The following is a 17,470-nucleotide window of genomic DNA, read 5'->3' as shown; positions in this document are numbered from 1 at the left end:
AGCCTCGCTTGCCCACTTCGGACATCCACTTTCCTCCGGGCCGTCCATGAAACTATTTGAATTTTGCGCTTGCACCACATTTCAAAGCCGGCAACCTTATTCTGAAGATGCTTCGATATAGTCCAAGTGTCGGAGCAGTATGTATAAATAGGGTACACAACTCTTTAGTACGGGATACCTCCATTCAAAAGGCAGTTTTTTGTTACACAGAATAGCTCTCAGTAGTTATTTCCTTGTCGTCTCTACATTCGCAGGAATTCGTCCAGCCTAGGTATTTGACATAATCAATTTGTTTCAAGGTTTCGTCGTCCACCCTTAGTTCACAAGACGGTGATCTCGTTTTCTTTGAGATGACATCACTTCAATTTTTTTAATGTTTTTTTCCATTCCAAACTTTTGCCACAATAATGGAATTGTGTCCAGTATTTGAAAGCCTTCTGTGCATGTGGCTAATAACACCGTGTCATCGGCGTGTCTCAAGTTTTTGATGTTGACTGCCCCAACGACCAGGCCAGGGAGGTGGTTCATCGTTCTAATCAAATACTCGCTAAAAAGAACATCATGTGACAGTACGCAACTTTGTCTTGCCCCTCTTTCGATCGGCACCATCTCGCTGACTTTGTCTCCTATCCGGATCCCTGCTTCTTGCTTATAGTATAGACTCTGGATAATTCTGAAGTCTTTATCATCAAGATCCAAGTCGTCCAATAGTGCATCAGTTCGTTATGTACAACCCTGTCGAAGGCTTTAAATAGTCGACGAAGCGTAGATATAAGTCATTTTGCATTTTTTTTGCCCGCTGACCGAGTTTTTTCAATAAGAAAACCGAATTTCTGGTTCCACAGTCAGCTTCAAAGCCATACTGACATACTTTTAATTCATCATTGATATTCGCTTTCATGCTGTGGCCAATCACCTTCAGCAGAATTTTGGTCTGGTGCGACATTAGGCTGATTGTTCTGAACTCATCACATAGCACAGTTCCAGTTTTTTTGGGGGAATTAAGATCGAATGGCTCATTTTCTTCGTGAGCGCGCCCCGTGAAGACATGTTATGGTATTCATCAGCTCGTGAAGATAACAAAACGCAGTTCTTTCAATCATGAGGTTTGCTTTGCCATGATTTATGACAGCAAAGCCAATTGCTGCTACCAGAGCCTCGTTAGCTCAGTATTTCTGGACGGGAAGCACCACTCAGTTCCACTTACGATGGGGCCACCACGGGGAGGTGAGGCTGGAATTTGACCCTCAGTGCCTTAGGCCCCCCAGTTACAAAACACAGCACGTGTCAGTACATGGTAAATCATTAAAAATGTTGCAAAAGCATCTGGGGGGGGGGGGGGGGGTGCACATATTATGCACCCACTAAGCTGGGGGGCACAAACAGAAAAGAGTCATAAAATGTTTAAAAAATTTTAAATCCAAGATCATGTGTTAAAGAGTTCTTTGAGATTTAGGCAGTCGCTCTTTCTACAGATGTTTATTGTTTATCTGCTTCACTTTGTTTAACTATGCTTTTCTGAGTTTTAAAAACCAATATGTTTTAAAAAACGTTTCAGTTGAGAGCTTTTATTAATCTTATGGCCTCAAATTTCCTCCTGTAAAGCACATTTTTGACGATAATTTTTATTTTGTTTTAATATTTTGTCTACTGTGATATTTTCTTAATTTTTTGTGTTTAATAATCTCAACGGCTATTATTTAGACTCTGTTTTACAAATTTGCTTAACCTTTTGATCAGGTGTTTGGAATAACGTAAGTCTGGATCCTTACGTTTGACTCCTGACGTACTTCGCTCACTGTTTCAACTTACTAAATTTTAAATTCTGTCACTCATTGAATTACTCAATTGTAGTGAAAATGATCAAGGTTGTAAGAGCAAAATTAAAAGAAACTGGATAAGCCGATAAAGCCCGCCCTGTCATCAAGTCGAAGTGCATTAGGTTATCAAATTTCGTGGGAGTGATTGCTAGCTGTTATTACTATTAAGCTTAATAGGCTTCAGCTGATATGTATTGTCTAACTGAAACTGAACACCAATTTTGACACTTAGAATAGTTCTCTCAATTTTCTCCCTTATTTTATTCTTTTTCTTTTTTCTGTTTCAATTCCGATGTGTGTCAAGCGGGTTAACGGCAGCTGTTTTGCGAAAATTTGCCGTGTCTGTTTTGTTAATCGCGGCAAAACGATGGCGAGAATATTGTTTGTCTTTGTGATGTTTTGATTGGTCTTTTTTTTCGTTGCGACTCTTTTGATCGCGCACGAAGAAGTCAAAGAGTGACTTTACTCCTCACTGACTCCTACCCCTTTTGAATTCTTAGGTTATTAATGTGATAAATCATACAGGACGTATCTTGCTTAAGAAAATGTCTTCAGCAGTCACTTATTGAATCTAGGTTGGACTATAAACTTTAATTGATATTGAACGAGGTTGCCCGAAGTACATTATTAAAAACTATTTCATTTGAGAGACATTGGTTGTTGATTTGACAATTGGGATTGAATTGGGAATCAGAATGTTTTCAGGTAGCACGTTTTTTGGTCATCGGTTTTTAACTAAAGGTCTCAATGGTCTATTTCCTGACTATTTTCTGGCAATTTGTTGGCTGTTCAATTAATCAAATAGCGAAAAATGATTATTATAATTTACAGCAGGATCAAAGTTTGTTTCGGGAAAAGAAGAAGCAGCGGAACGGATCAACTGGTTCTGCACAATTTGGCAGTCAGGCTTGCTAGATATGAATATATTCATATCTAGCAAGCCTGACTGCCAAATTGTGCAGAAATCTAATATAGTCTATATAATATATATAATCTATACTCTGCTAATTTCCGAAGCTATGATGTCGTTTGTAGTGAAAATGATCAAGGTTGTAAGAGCAAAATTAAAAGAAACTGGATAAGCCGATAAAGCCCTGTCATCAAGTCGAAGTGCATTAGGTTATCAAAATTCGTGGGAGTGATTGCTAGCTGTTATTACTATTAAGCTTAATAGGCTTCAGCTGATATGTATTATCTAACTGAAACTGAACACCAATTTTGACACTTAGAATAGTTCTCTCAATTTTCTCCCTTATTTTATTCTTTTTCTTTTTTCTGTTTCAATTCCGATGTGTATTATCTAAGTTTGTTTCGGGAAAAGAAGAAGCAGCGGAACGGATCAACTGGTTCTGCACAATTTGGCAGTCAGGCTTGCTAGATATGAATATTTTCATATCTAGCAAGCCTGACTGCCAAATTGTGCAGAAATCTAATATAGTCTCTATAATATATATAATCTATACTCTGCTAATTTCCGAAGCTATGATGTCGTTTTTTGTGGTTTTTTGTGGAAATTTCCTCTCCCCTTTTTGTCGCCTTTTCTCATTCTTACGCTAAATTGACAGCAAGCATTGACAAATTTCTGGAAACATTTTATAATTTTTTGGTATAGAAAACATTTTTGTGGAATTCCTTCATTAGCCGATACTTAATTGTAATTTACTCCAATAGACTGCTCAGTTCACGGCATCTTATCTTGCCAGGGTCATTTAAAACTAAGTTTTGAAAACATTTTTTTGAAAAGATTAGTTTCTTCAACCATTATCTTTAACGTTTAAGCACAAATTAGTATTTTTAGGATTGTGTCGTAACTATGCATATTGCTGAATTCAAATATGATTGTGACTCTTTCGAAGGAAAGATGCAAGCGCTGCGAATTTTTGCTGAAAATCATTACTTGTTCCCGTTGTTTTGATTATGCATTAGATAAAAAATTAAGTAAGGCATGTTTAAGTAGTGAATATTGAAAATTAAATAAGCACTGTATTACTGTCGCGGTAACCATGAAAACTGTTATGCTCAGTGTTTAAAAATGATTTTTACTTTTTCGGACGTTAAAATATTGCAAAAAACGTTCTATCGCATTTTAATTTCAAGGAAAAATTAACCGTTCCCTCTCTGAAGTTGCAAAGATTTCGATAGTTGGTCGGTTGTCAAAATTGAGATTTCTTGTTTTTTCTTCTAAAAGCAATTAAAGGCATATTTTCATTAATTTTTTTATCGTACAAGTTTAACCTCGACAAAGTTTAAGCTAAACATTCTTAGAAAACTTTCAATGGTTCGTTCTGGACTCATCTAGCTGTTTTGAATCGCTTTTCGTTTTTTGATGACAGATGGTTGATCAACTTTCGCACTCCGGAAAAAATTTGATTTTCAAACGAAATGATTTTTGCTTGTGACCACAATTGAACAACAAACATATATTAAATGGTAAAGTATGGAATAGGTAATACAACAGACCAGATCCTGAAATGGATCCAAGAACAATCTGAAAGTTATGTTGGATGTGTGCGGTTTTCAGTTTAGTTGTGTTCCATGATGCAAGTTGACACTGGCGATGAGAACAACAATAAAGACCGCAGAGAAAAAGTTTGCAATGATAGCTTCCTATATACCAGCAAAATTACTTCTGAACAGACTAGCGCCGTTGAAGGCAATTATAGTTGTGTTGGTTCTGAAAGTAGTGAAGTTTTGAGTTCTGTCCCGATTAACTATTTGGATGGCACTTATGATGAAGATAGCATGGATCCAATTATCACTTTCGCTGCAGAGACGGTGGCTGGAAATTCCATGAACAAGTGAGTAATCTTTGAAGTAAATGTAAATTGGGACTCGACATCCATGGTTCGCAAACCTACCCTAACCCTAACCCTAACATATTCCCTACTTCATTATCACGGTACTACACTGATAACATTGTTCAGCAGCCTCCTTGTAAAGGTAAACACTGAACAGCCAGCTACAATCGATTCCCCCTAACTGTTCCTCAATGTTGGCCGGTTAAGTTAACTGCATGATTCGTACCTCGCATTCTCAATCAAAACATCGGAGCTGTTTTTCAAGTTTGTAGTGGAACTAATCATAATCAACGTGAAATCAGTGGTCAAAATATCCTTACCGACGATAACAGGTAACTGTACTACATTGCCAACAATGAAAGTCGGTTATGTTCGGTCCAGAATAATTAATTCCGACTATAGCATTTTTTAATCAGAATTTCATCCGTAGTTCCAAGAATATTTGTGATCGCAGTTTTTAAAGATCTAAATTTTATAAATTGTTTCAATTTGTGAAAAACACAATCATGAAATTACGGTACAGAAAACCGCGCAGTTAGATATGACCTGCCGTTTATGTGGAAATTTAGAGGGTATAAATCGGCTGCATTAATTGTCAAATGGATAAAAGGAAATCTTTGAACCACACACGCCAACTTTTAAAAACAGCAACAAGTGAACAAATTGTAAGAAACGCTCTCTAAACTGAGAGATTGAAAAACTTTTTAAAAATAGGCCTTGTCAAAGCTATTGAAGTCATTATTCTTTTGCGTTGCCGGGGAACTGAAACTGCGTTTCATTAGAACACTCAAAACACTTTTAACAATAGCATGAAATGACAAAATTAGCAGAAAGAGATTGCCGGCACCATTTAAAAAACAAAATCAATTTTTTTAAGAAAAAATAGGTGTTCTGAAGAAATGAAGCGCTAAAAAACAGTGTTTAAATCAAATTGCTGACGCAAAGAGAAGAGTAGAACGAAGGGAGAGTGTTTTTCTGTTCTTTCATAGTTTTGAGAGAGCGAGAGTAGTTGCGAAAAAATTTTTGGTTAGCGAGCAAATTTTCTTGATCACGTGCGGCATCTTCACAGCCGTTTTTTGTTTAAACTTCCAATTTGTCAGATGAAGGTGTTTGTACCACTGGTTGTTAACTTCTCATAGTGCGTTTGGAATAATTTTTGACCATCTGAAGCAAATGATACACTTGAAGATTCAATTTTGAGCTATTTTTTTAAACCGTTTTGGCATGTTGGAATCGTTTTAAGTTTTCAATTGTATTCTTTTTCAATTCTTTATAGCATTTGGGGAGTTCTGTTGTTTAAATTGGTTGCTCTAGTTGTTTTCTCTGCCTTTTGATGTAATCGATTTTAATTTTCAGTTGTTTTACTTAAAGATAAAAGAGTAATTTCAAGAAAATTTTTGCCGATTTTCATCTTTCTTTTTTTTCAATTTCTTTTCATTTTTCTTCTGGTTTTCAATATTTATTTTTGAGCTATTTTATCGGGGTTGCTCCTAAAAGTTGCGACTGTAGACTATCAGGGAACTGTTTTTCTGAAAAACAACACAAATTTTCAATTGTTTTTTGTTTTTATTTGCGTTTATTATTGTTGTTTACTGTTTCTCCCAGGTGTTGAAGGTTCGAATGCTAGATCAGTTAATTGTTTTTGCGCAAAGTGACGTTTGGGAAGCTGCGTGTCAGCATTTTCTGGATAATTTTGTTCGAGAATTTGACGAAGAATTTTTTATTTTTTGACTTTGTCCTTCTTTTCGTAATTTTCCTCGATTTTCTCGTGATAAACTATTTTTTGGTCCAACCTTCAATGGGTAGTGGTTTGACGAATGAAGACTAACCTGTCGCAAGGTTTTATGCCAGTAGCGGTTTGGATTTCGCATCTTTAAAGAATTTTTTTCAGATGATTTGAGCTTTTTTCGTGTTATTGTTTCAAATTTACAAGTTTTTCAAATTGACAAGGGGGGGGGGGGGGGGGGGGGGTTGACTTTTCTACTTCTAGTTGTTTCCGGTATTCTCCCGGCAAGGTTTGTTTTTGTATGATATTTTTACACATTTTCCATGACTAGCAATGGAACGGTTTTCAATATATTAATTGCTCAAACATAAGCAACTTTTTAATAAAATTTGCATTTTTTTGAAATTTGTTCAAAAGGAATGGTCATTTTTCTAATTTTGCAACCTTTAGAGACCGATGAAACGTACAAGGATTAAAGATAGGTTACTGGTTAGTAGTTAACGTTAACCAATTGGTTTTCGAGATAATATCAAAATTGTTAGCAGATTTTTGTTTTCATTTTTTTGATGTTTTATTATCTTTTTCCGAGTTTTCCAATCCTTGGGCTCCAAAGGAACTTTTGGGGGCTATACGCTGGTTTACTGATGTGTTTTTAGCCTCAATGAAATGAAATGGAATATGATAATATTAAGAACGTTAAAAATTTTTTAATTAAGTTCTCTTTCAATTTGTTGAAAGTTTTATCTTTTCCAGGTTTTTGATCTCTAGGGGCAAGCGAATCCTAATGCTTACTTTTTAATGGCATAATTTGGGTTTTGAGAACAATAGCGCCCAAAGTTTGAGCAACCTTCAACTAGTTTTTGCTTCTGTTTGTTGCTTATATGAGCAGCCTGATATTTGGTTGCCTTCAAGTTATTTGTTTCTGTAGAGTTTAGCTGGAGCAAATTGTTTTTGAAGCCATAAGTAGACAAATTTTTGATGAATTCAGTTTTATTTAAACGTTTTTGGAATGTGTCATGTTCAATTTTTCTGAGCACTTAAGCCGTCACTAAGATTTTTTAATGCACTCGGTGCGGAATTTATGGGTCAATTTGAACACAGAAATTCTGGTTTTGTTGATAATGACAGCAATGGTTTCTGTTGAATTTTTCCTCTTTCCTGACTTCTAGTTTTTCTTTGTTGCTTTGCTATCTCTGATTTTTCTTTCTATACCATGGTAGTTTTGTATATTTGCCAAGTTTTCTGCTCTTTTAACATTTGTAAACTGAGACTGATATTCAACACTCTGATCCTAGAAAAAATATTTTATTTCTTAATTTTGTTTTTCTTTTGTTTAATTTTTGAAACCATTCTTGTCATTTAGCTGGCTTCGCCCAATTGTTGAATTGGCCTACTGGTCAGGTAGGGTAGTTTTAAATTTTTGGTAAATTCTTAATATTATTTCCGGACTTGTCCTGTTAATTTTTAAAATTATGCTGTACCTTGTAATCACGTTTTTCGTTTTCCATAAGTCACGATTTGCACATTTAACTGGTGACTTACGTCAGTGTTTCAACTGAATGGATTTTAAACTCTTTCACACACATTCAATTACGCAATGTCGTGATTACGGTCGAAGTCAAAAGCAAAATCGAAGGAAACAGAAAAACCGATAAAGCCTTGTCATTAAGTCATAGTGCATGATTAAGTCATAGTGCATGAGGTAGCCTTCAATTTAGAAGCTGAATTAATTATAGTCTTAGAATCTACTCGAATTTGCCGACTATGCACGCCAATTTAGAAAATTTTTAAACTCGTTTTTCAATCTTGTTTTTTTTCCTTTTCTGTTTCAAATGTATTTCTGTTCCGGATGTATGTCACGCGGGTCAACGGCGGCTGTATTGCGACTATTCGCGGTCTTTGTTCTATTAATAGCTAGCTCATAAATCATTTTTTTTCTTAATTTTACCCTCATTTTGGAGGGAAAACCTAGATCCTTAAAAACCGTATATCTGATCAGCGAAAACGGAATTCGAAAAACGGAAGAAAAATTAGCCTGTAAGGGTTTTGGAATGATACTACTCATGGCTTTCTCTGGTCAATTTTTGGAGGTTATAATATCGCTGACCCGATTTTGTTGTTTTAGCCAGCGTATACGGGTTCTAGCCTACAAAATTACCAAATCTATCTTCTCGACTAGAAAAACAGAATCGTGGATTATTGTCCAGTTTCTAGACTCTTTTTCATTATTTTTCATCTTTTATTCAATACTGTAGATATAAGTATACCGCATTGTGATTGGTTAATAACAATGATGCTTTTTATCAATTTAAATACATATCAAATATGATATTTATAAGCATCAGGGCATATTAAGGATTCGACGAATCGGAGATTTTCTTTTTGTTTGGCTCATCGATTTTTTTGTGAAACAGATAACAGAGCATAAGAAAGCGTAGTTGCATCTCCTTTTCTTAGGAAATGAAAATAACTAAAATAAAAGACTTTTTGTCGTTTTTCTCAATTTTAACTTTTCTCTGTTTTGATATTTTTCTGCCTTATCGGGCTCCCAAGTTAAATGAATTGAACTCTAACTAAATATACAATGAAGAGGATATGTACATTAGAACAATGAATTTATATATTAGCAACATTTACTGCCGTCAACAAACAAAGTTGTAAAGTACATTTATGCATGCATAGTGGTGAAATTTAAACATTTAAAATGTTTCCCTTTAAAGTTTATATAAATTTGTAAGTTTCCTCATTTATCGATTGGAAGACTTGAATTGGAATCGGGATAACATCATTTTGTATTTCCCAGCTACTTCGTTTCGGATATGAGTACATACAGCATCGCTTCATTAAAGTGAACCGACGCTTTCCATTTAGGTTAAAATTGGAGATAAGGAATCAAAACAAAACCGGTTTCAGCAGTCAGTAGTGAGGATTATCGCTTCCTCCAACAGCACCCAGAACATGTGTTTTACAAGTGCTCGATGGTGGTTTGAACACGACCACTATACAAGAAAGTGGTATGATAAGGTTGTAACCACCAGAACACATCTTTGCTCAGCCACTGTTGAGGGCACTACCAGAAACTCCAGTAGTTTCTCTGTTTTTGCAATAGCTTATTTCAACAAACTACTTCAATATTCTTCAATGCAATTTATTAAAGAGCTAAATGGATAGAGCTAACGTTTTCATAGCTGCGAAGCTGTAAGCTGAGCGAAGCTATATTGCTATATTGGTTTTTTACAATTCAAAGAATTTGAATTGTATTGGGGCGCTGTCTTTTTTTTTAAGATCTGTTCACACATTTTCATGATTTTCGAAGTCAAATTGGAGTAGTGATTTTGGTCACGCCGAAACAGGAAATGGAGCGAAAAAGCGAGTGGTTTTGCGGCGTGAATTTTTTTCGCTCTAATTTTAAAGTAGAGTGAGAAAACGGTGTTTGAACGAAAATTCGGTTTCTCGGTAGTGGTTTTTTGTTCACATGCGGCAATTTCACTCTGATTTTTATTGTTTTTTCGATTTTTTGGATCGGATTTTTTTTCTAAATGGTTTTCCCAATCCATTCGCAGCTCATTCTTGGCCTTGTTTTTTGTTTGAATTTTAATTTTCATTTCTCGCTAATGGTTTTTTTGTTCAAATGCGGCATTTTGATATTGATTTTCTGTTTTTTTTTCTTATTTTTTTGTTCTAATTTTTTGGTTTTCTCAATTCACTGATAGTCCTTTCTAGGTCTAGTTTTTCTGTGTAGCCAATGAAAATTCTTTGAATTGTACGTCAGGACTTGTCCTGATATGTTTTTTGTTTCGTCCTCTGACGCTCTTTTTTCGTTTTACGTTTGTTCACTCAGCAAAGCTGAAAAAGTCAGAAAATTTTCTGAATGACTTCTTCCTCTCACTAACGGCATTTGCGCGCGTGACGTCATTTCTCACTCGCTTTACCAAAAGTTTTTAGGTTATTTGCGTGATTAGATTTTGATCATACGTGACTTACCTCACTCAATAAAATGACTTTGCACTTTAAAACTTAAGTTTAGTTTGAATTTGTTTAAGGTTAAAGGAACTCATTTGTGCAGTAAAGGTCCTTGATAAGAGGCTTCTGCGGAATGAATTTTAACAAGCTTTATTAATTTATCGCTGAATGTTTTTTACCTAGTTTTTTGAGCGGCGTCAATTTTTTTTTTCAATTTAGATCTGTATCTGTTTCTATCTCTTATATGGCACGCAGGTCTATTCTTTCGCAGCTATTCCGGCAATCTGCCGGCTATGTTCTTCAATTTGATTAATAGCCGTCGTCAGCCTCTCAAACGGCTATTGTTTAGGCGCGCTTCTTTTTTTAATTCGATTTACCTTTTCACGTTTTTCATTTTACATAAGTCACGAATTTCACGCTTGACTTCTGACTTACTTCACTCACTCTTTCAGCTGAATGGATTTTAAATTCTTTCACGTATCCAATTACTCAATGTGGTGAATACTGTCAAAGTCACAAGTGCAAAATCAAAAGAGACGGTATAAACCAATAAAGCCCGGTCATTAAGTCATTAAGAATTAGGTTATCAAAGTTCATTAGAGTGTTTGCTAGCTGACATTGTATTAAGCTTGTTCGCGCGTCAACGGCGACTGTTTTACGGCAATCTGCTGGCTATGTTTGGCTGAAAATTCGTTTTTCACCAAATGTCGAAGTCACTTGGCTCTAAACCCTTGTCACCATATAATATCGTTAAACCGAATGTCTTGTTTTAGCCAGCGGATACGATTTTTAGCCTACAAAATCCTCAAATATGTCTTCTCGACTAGAAAATCAGAATCCTGGAATTTACTGTATTATTATCCCGTTTCTAGCCGCTCTGTCTCTCTCTCTCTCTCTCTCTCTTATTATCTTTCATCTTTTTTATTCAGTACTCTAGATTTAAGTTAACGCATTGTGATTGGGTAATAATCATACTGTTTTTTATTAATTTAAATACCAAATATTAATTTAAATGCCAAATTTAAATATCAAATATGAATTTTATGAGCATCAGGGGATATTTAGCATTCGACGAATCAGAGATTCGTCACACAGGGTACAAATTGTTAGAACAGGAAAAAAACTGTCTCCAATAGATTCCCATCCCTCTTTACATGATGCCAGGACAAAAGAGGCCCGTTTCTTTTACCCGAAAATTTGCTATCCATTTTTAATATGTATAACTGTTTGTAATGGTTTTTCTGCAAGTAGTGAATTTTCTACGGCTGCTCTCCAGAAACTACCCTCCTTTTCTTTCTATTTAACCAGATAGACAGAACATTGTGACCGATTTTTTTTTCTAAATCAACTCATATACCACGTGAGTTTTATTTTGTTGTCTTAAGTGCTCAAGATTCAACAGTGTCAACAGAAGGAAGTTGCAAAGACAGAATGCCAATTGTGGCAAGATGTTTGAAATCTGTCACTCCTGCCATTGTGGTAACTTCGACTCCAGTGCCATCCAAGAAATGCGCCAGAATTGGAAGAGAAGAGTTATCCAATGACAGTGAATCGTCGAGGTGAGATTTTTTGCTCAACCTTTCCTTAATACCCTCCCGAGCGACTAAAACACGTGCAAACTTTCACAGATACACACTCATGCACGCATTTACACAGTTCAGTTATTCCACAAGATGATCTCTTGGTTGTTTGTTTTTTTTTGTTATCTTTTTGAAGAAAGGAGCGGAAGTGAAAAGCAACAAAGACTCGCTTTTGAAGATTTGCAATATTTTCTCGCGTGAATAAATGAAAGTTCGTCGGAAATTAAGTTCTGCATCAACAAAAATTTTTGATATTGTTAATACTGTTTTTATTTTCTTAACCCGGTGCACGTAATTTTGCTTTTGCTTTTGACCTTTTGAAAGATAGTAACTTTAGGAAAATTCAGAATGTTTTCCTGTAATAGACTATTTTGCTACCAGCATTTGAATACTCTCGAGATGTACAAAAAATATTCGAGCTTTTTTTTCAATTCCAAAATTTAGTTATTTGCATTCCCCTCTCACCAAAAAATGCGGGTGAATGGTGCATATCTAGACACATTTGTAGGTGCTTTCCACAATTTTCTGATTGCACTGACTGAAATTAGGCGATGTCTCCAACTCCCCATTTTTTACCTAATTTGTAGTGAACCTTGGATAACTAAACGTTCTTCGGGAGATAAAATTTTTTAAAATGCTCAACAATCAGTTCGGTTTGTTAATAGCCGCCCTCATCTTCTCAGCCGGCTATTATAGCGCTCTTGATTTTTTTTATAATTCAAAGAATTTGAATTGCATTGGGGCGCTGTTTTTTTCTTTTTTTTAAGATCTGTTCACACATTTTAATGATTTTTAAAGTCACATTGGAGTAGTGATTTTGGTCACGCCGAAACAGGAAATGGAGCGAAAAAGTGAGTGATTTTGCGGCGTGAAACTTTTTTTCTCTAATTTTGAAGTAGAGTGACAGAACGGTGTTTGAACAAAAATTCGCTTTCTCGCTAGTGATTTTTTGTTCACATGCGGCAATTTCACTTCAATTTTTACTGTTTTTTTCGATTTTTTCGGATTGGATTTTTTTCTAAATGGTTATCCCAATCCATTCATAGCTCATTCTAGGCCTAGTTGGTTGTTTGAACCACATTTCCATTTCTCGCTATTGGTTTTTTTGTTCTTTCGCGGCATTTTGACATTGATTGTCTGATTTTTTAAGTTTTTTTGATCTGAGTTGTTTAAAAATGGTTTTCCCAATTCACTCATTGTCCGTTCTAGCTCTAGTGTTTTTGTTAAGTCAATGAAAGTTCTCTGAATTGTTCATCAGGACTTGTCCTGCTATGTTTTTTTTTACTTCGTTGAACAAAAAAATGTTTCGCCTTACCTCATTTTGCCGCTTTTTCAACATTTTGAGTGTTCAAAATCTTTTTTTTCCATTGTCGTCTATTCTTTCAATCCCATTTATGCTTATTGGAATCAACGGCGGCTATTTTTGGGCAATCTGCCGGGTATGTTTTTTTGTTCTTGTGGTTCTTCAGGTTGCATTTTGTTTCTACTGAATCATTATTTGGTCTTTATACCTTTAAAGTTTGAACTGATATTTGTATGGTTTTATACAAGTTTTCACAAAATTTTTTGCTTGCTTGGATTTTTTCCCATTCATTGTTGTTGTCTATTCATATTATCAAATTATTGACAGGTTTCGTTGACCTTTAGAAAGGCGCAATTCAATATAAATAATGTTTTTAGTTAGCTTATGATTTTAACGGCCTTGACACAGTTTTTTTTGCATGATTATTTGAATTTTTGATTTTTGCATGTATTTGTCGTTCTTTTTGCGGCCGTATGAAAATGACATAATCTAGGAGATGAATCGTATGACGACATAATCTAAGATGAATCTATTGTAATAACTCCAGTTTTAATTTTTTCAAAATATAAACGTTTTCTTGAACCTTTCTAACTTGTCGTCTAGTTACCTGATCTCATTAAGGACATATTCCATATTTTTTCTACTGAATTAAGGCTTTTTTCATTTTGGTTTTTATCTGAATGCATTTTTGGCTTTGTTAAGTGTTTTTTTTCTTTTAAAAAGACATTTGTTATTTTTGTTTTGTTCGTAATTAAAGTTTGTTGTTGTAATCATTTGCTTTTGTTTGCCTTGTCTCGTAGTCTCATTGATGGCAGTTCTCATCGGCGGCTAATGCGGCATTTTTAAATCTGTTAGTGGTTTGCGCTCCAAACGATTTTTTAAAATCCCATACACCATTTATTTTCGAACAATGTGAACTTGTGTTTTTTGTATCTCTTCCTCATTTGGTAGACAATTAAGTCAGAACGCACATGACCCAGACTTCTTGTATTGATTCAAGGAGGGATTTTGTTTGTGTAGATCATCTCTGATTGTTTCATTTTGCAATCATTTTTTGAGCTATTTTTGTTAGCAGATATTGCAAATATTTTGTTACCAGGATTTGTGCACTGTGGCCTTGTCTTGTTTTCAGTTGAACAGAAATATATAAAGCAAAGCTGAAACGTCTAGTGTGGAAAGAACTAAATTATCTTGTCAACAACTGATGAAAGGTGTTCTGCTATCTGCGTGGTTTCTGTCTAAATATCAGTAGAGCGAACGTTTTATAAGTAAATAAGCTTGGTCGAGACGAGACATAATAACAATTTGGTACTTTGCTCTTTTAGAAATATGGTATCACATGCAGCAGTTGACAAGCAACTGTCTCTTGAAGTTGATGACTCCGGGACATCAACTGTGGCAGACGTTTCGCCAGCCACATCAGATATAGAATCAGCTAGCGTGCAACTTATCGATGAAGATGTTAGTAAATTCATTTTAGCCTTTACCACAAACATTGCAGAAATTATCGTAGCCTCGTTTTTATTAGTGCCTGTTCATTAAAGCTCCTTATGCTTTATGTAGCTTATGATTCTTAGCTCACTTATTTTTGTATTGTGACCAAAAAAATCTTACTCATTAAGTTAGAACTCATTAAATGCTCTCAAACGAGGTTTGAAGCAGTTATTCTAAACGTCTGTCCTTTTTATGCAAAATTTTTGCTTGATCGTTTTGACCTTTTCTTCTAGAATAATCTTTCACTCCTCAAATGAATTTCATGCAATTCTGGATTTTTAGTGATTTCAATTACTCTCACTCCGAAATAAAGTTTGTTGCTCAAACGAAACCGATTGTTAGAAACTCACTTGACAACGCCCTGATAGCCGAGCGGTTAATGCCTGTGTCGAGGTGACAGAGTCGGACTCAAGAGGTCGGGGTTTGAATCCGACCGTCTTATGTAGATTTTGCGCCCATAAAGAAAAATTTAACTAGGCCCTCCCCTGAATTAAATTGCCCCGCCTGTCATTCGAGAGCAATTTTTCCGACGTCAGTCGGTTTATGCTCTTGACACCTTTGAGGGTAATTACCGATCATCCTTGATTCCCGTCTTGCATTCTGCGTCTGTGGAGTCTGCAAAGTGTAAGCTGCCATTGTTACAATGCAATATTCAAATTTCGACTCTCAGATTACATGTCAACCATGTTTTTTTCCGGATGCAAAGGATGTTCTCATGCTTTATTTCTGATGCCTGATTTCAATCCGAGCTGATGTTTTGACAGCTATGTTTATGCTTTTGTTTTAAATAGTGATTCGTTTTTACGCTTTTGTTGACGAACATTCTTTGACTTCTTGAGTGACTTTTTCCACGCTTGAGTACTTCATTTTGAGTGATCTAAGTTGCTCGCTTTCTGAATTAAAGTTTTTTGCTATTATAAAAACGATTGTGAGAAAAAGAGGAGCAAAGCTATTGTAGGTTAGGGTATAGGATGTTGGGCTGACATCTTGGAGGTCACGGTTTCGGGTCCCGGGGGGGGGGGGTGCGTTTTTTTGCATACATAAAACATTTTTAAGCTACACCCTCTCTAAATTAAATTGCCCCCGCCTGTCGTTCGAGAGCAATTCACTCGACATTAGTCAGTTTTTGATTCTTGCTTGGTGAAAAGCTCAATTTTTAACGCTTAGTGCTGGGTTTTAATCCCCGGGAAATTTACAAAAAAAAAACGGGCTGTGGCCTAATTGACGTCCTTTTTCATTCTTAAGCTGAACTCCCTATATCAATCTCCCGTTATATGCAGATTCAAATTGTACAGACAGTTTCCACGTTGAACTTAAGTTTGCAAAATTCCTTAAGGAACCTTGCATGATGAGAACATTACGAAAGTTATATGCCTCCCTTATTTGACTCACGTTTTTTTTTAAAAAAAAACATGCGGATTTTCAAACAAATGCGTATTTTTGGACCATGGATTTTGTAAAGCCGTTAATTGAACTCCCTATATTCGCAATTAAAATTCATGGGCCAGTTCTTTGCAAGAAGTTTGCATTTATGGGATCTTGGAATCTTTTCCGTTTGTGAGCAAACTCCGGGTCTTTCCCATCATAGCCCCCCCATGAAATTATAGCTCCCCTTTATGGTATAATTACCCTGTTTTTTGGGGGGGCTATAGGTTATCTGACCACTAAGCTGGGGGGGGGGCTATAATGGAAAAGACCCCAAACTCCTCCCGCTACAGCGCAAGTGATATTTCGTAGAAATCAGTGTAATTATATGGTACAAATAGTGTGTACCCACTAAGCTGGGGGTATGCGTTCCGACAAACTCAAATTATCCAAAATATCTTTCAGGCCTTGAGTGACGAAGATTTGGATGTTGAGCCTGTTCAGCTCTTGTGTAGAGTATGTCGCAGCGTGAAGTCAGATAAGCAGATGGCTGAGTTGACTCATCATTGCCAAGGATCCAATCGCAGTGTCTGTGTCCAATGTTTGCTGATAGCCGTCAATAGTAAGTAATTTTATGACAAATTCTAACAATTTCACTTCACCAGATAAGCTAGCATCCGGTGAAGTGAAATTTATCACAGTACGCTTTACAGTATGTGATTCACCGATTCAGGCATATTCATGATGTGAAGGGAGTTTCCTAAGAGTATGAACAGCCGCACCACTCACCCCCCCCACACACACACACCTCCGCCATATCCTAACTGTAACCCAAAACGCGCCCTCCACCCACACTTCTCTCGAACACCCCCCACCCACCGCGCTTCAAGCCCTGAACCCCACACGCCTCTCTATTAAGCTTATGCTAGCTTCTCTAAGCCGCAGATAGCTACTGACGAAACCAGCCGCTGGCAAGTTAATTGAGAGCAATTCGCGCAACGTTTGTCGGTTATGATTTTGTTTTTTTCCCGTATTTTGTCATTTATAATTGTTCTCAAGCTTTTAAAAAAGCGCCTTTATAAAAAGGATATTGCAGAATTTTCATGAAAAATGTTAGCAATTATTAATAGCCGCCCTCATCTTCTCAGCCGGCTATTATAGCGCTCCTATTTTTTTACAATTCAAAGAATTTGAATTGTATTGGGGCGCTGTCTTTTTTACGACTCGAAGAGGAGTATTGGAGAAGTCCTTTTTTTAAATGAATTTTATTTTGAAGCGGGAAATGAAACGCGTGAAAAAATTTGGAGTGATTTTGGCGCTGAACAAAAGTGAAGAGCGGAGCGAAAGGAGAGTGGTTTTTGTTCATACCGCTATTTTTGATAGAGCGAGCATTTGATGTGTGAAAAAATTTTCTTTAAGCG

The 17,470-nt window shown here is 36.0% G+C and overlaps 1 protein-coding gene across 1 annotated transcript in view; it reads left to right on the top strand.

Moving 5' to 3' along the window:
* The first annotated feature begins 4,332 nt into the window (after positions 1-4,332).
* Positions 4,333-17,470, top strand: part of LOC142350336 (uncharacterized) — a 37,195-nt gene continuing 24,057 nt past the window's right edge. Inside the window, exons 1-4 of the mRNA XM_075402169.1 lie at positions 4,333-4,618; positions 11,693-11,866; positions 14,516-14,651; positions 16,515-16,671. Coding sequence (XP_075258284.1) covers positions 4,356-4,618; positions 11,693-11,866; positions 14,516-14,651; positions 16,515-16,671 — 730 coding nt within the window. The 5' untranslated portion in view covers positions 4,333-4,355. The remainder of the gene's footprint in view (positions 4,619-11,692; positions 11,867-14,515; positions 14,652-16,514; positions 16,672-17,470) is intronic.

This window comes from Convolutriloba macropyga, chromosome 12 (genome assembly GCF_964194025.1).
Source record: "Convolutriloba macropyga chromosome 12, txConMacr16.3, whole genome shotgun sequence".
Taxonomy (NCBI): Eukaryota; Metazoa; Xenacoelomorpha; order Acoela; family Convolutidae; genus Convolutriloba; species Convolutriloba macropyga.
The sequence above is the reverse complement of the archived record's forward strand: the minus strand, read 5'-3'. Positions and strand labels throughout refer to the sequence as shown.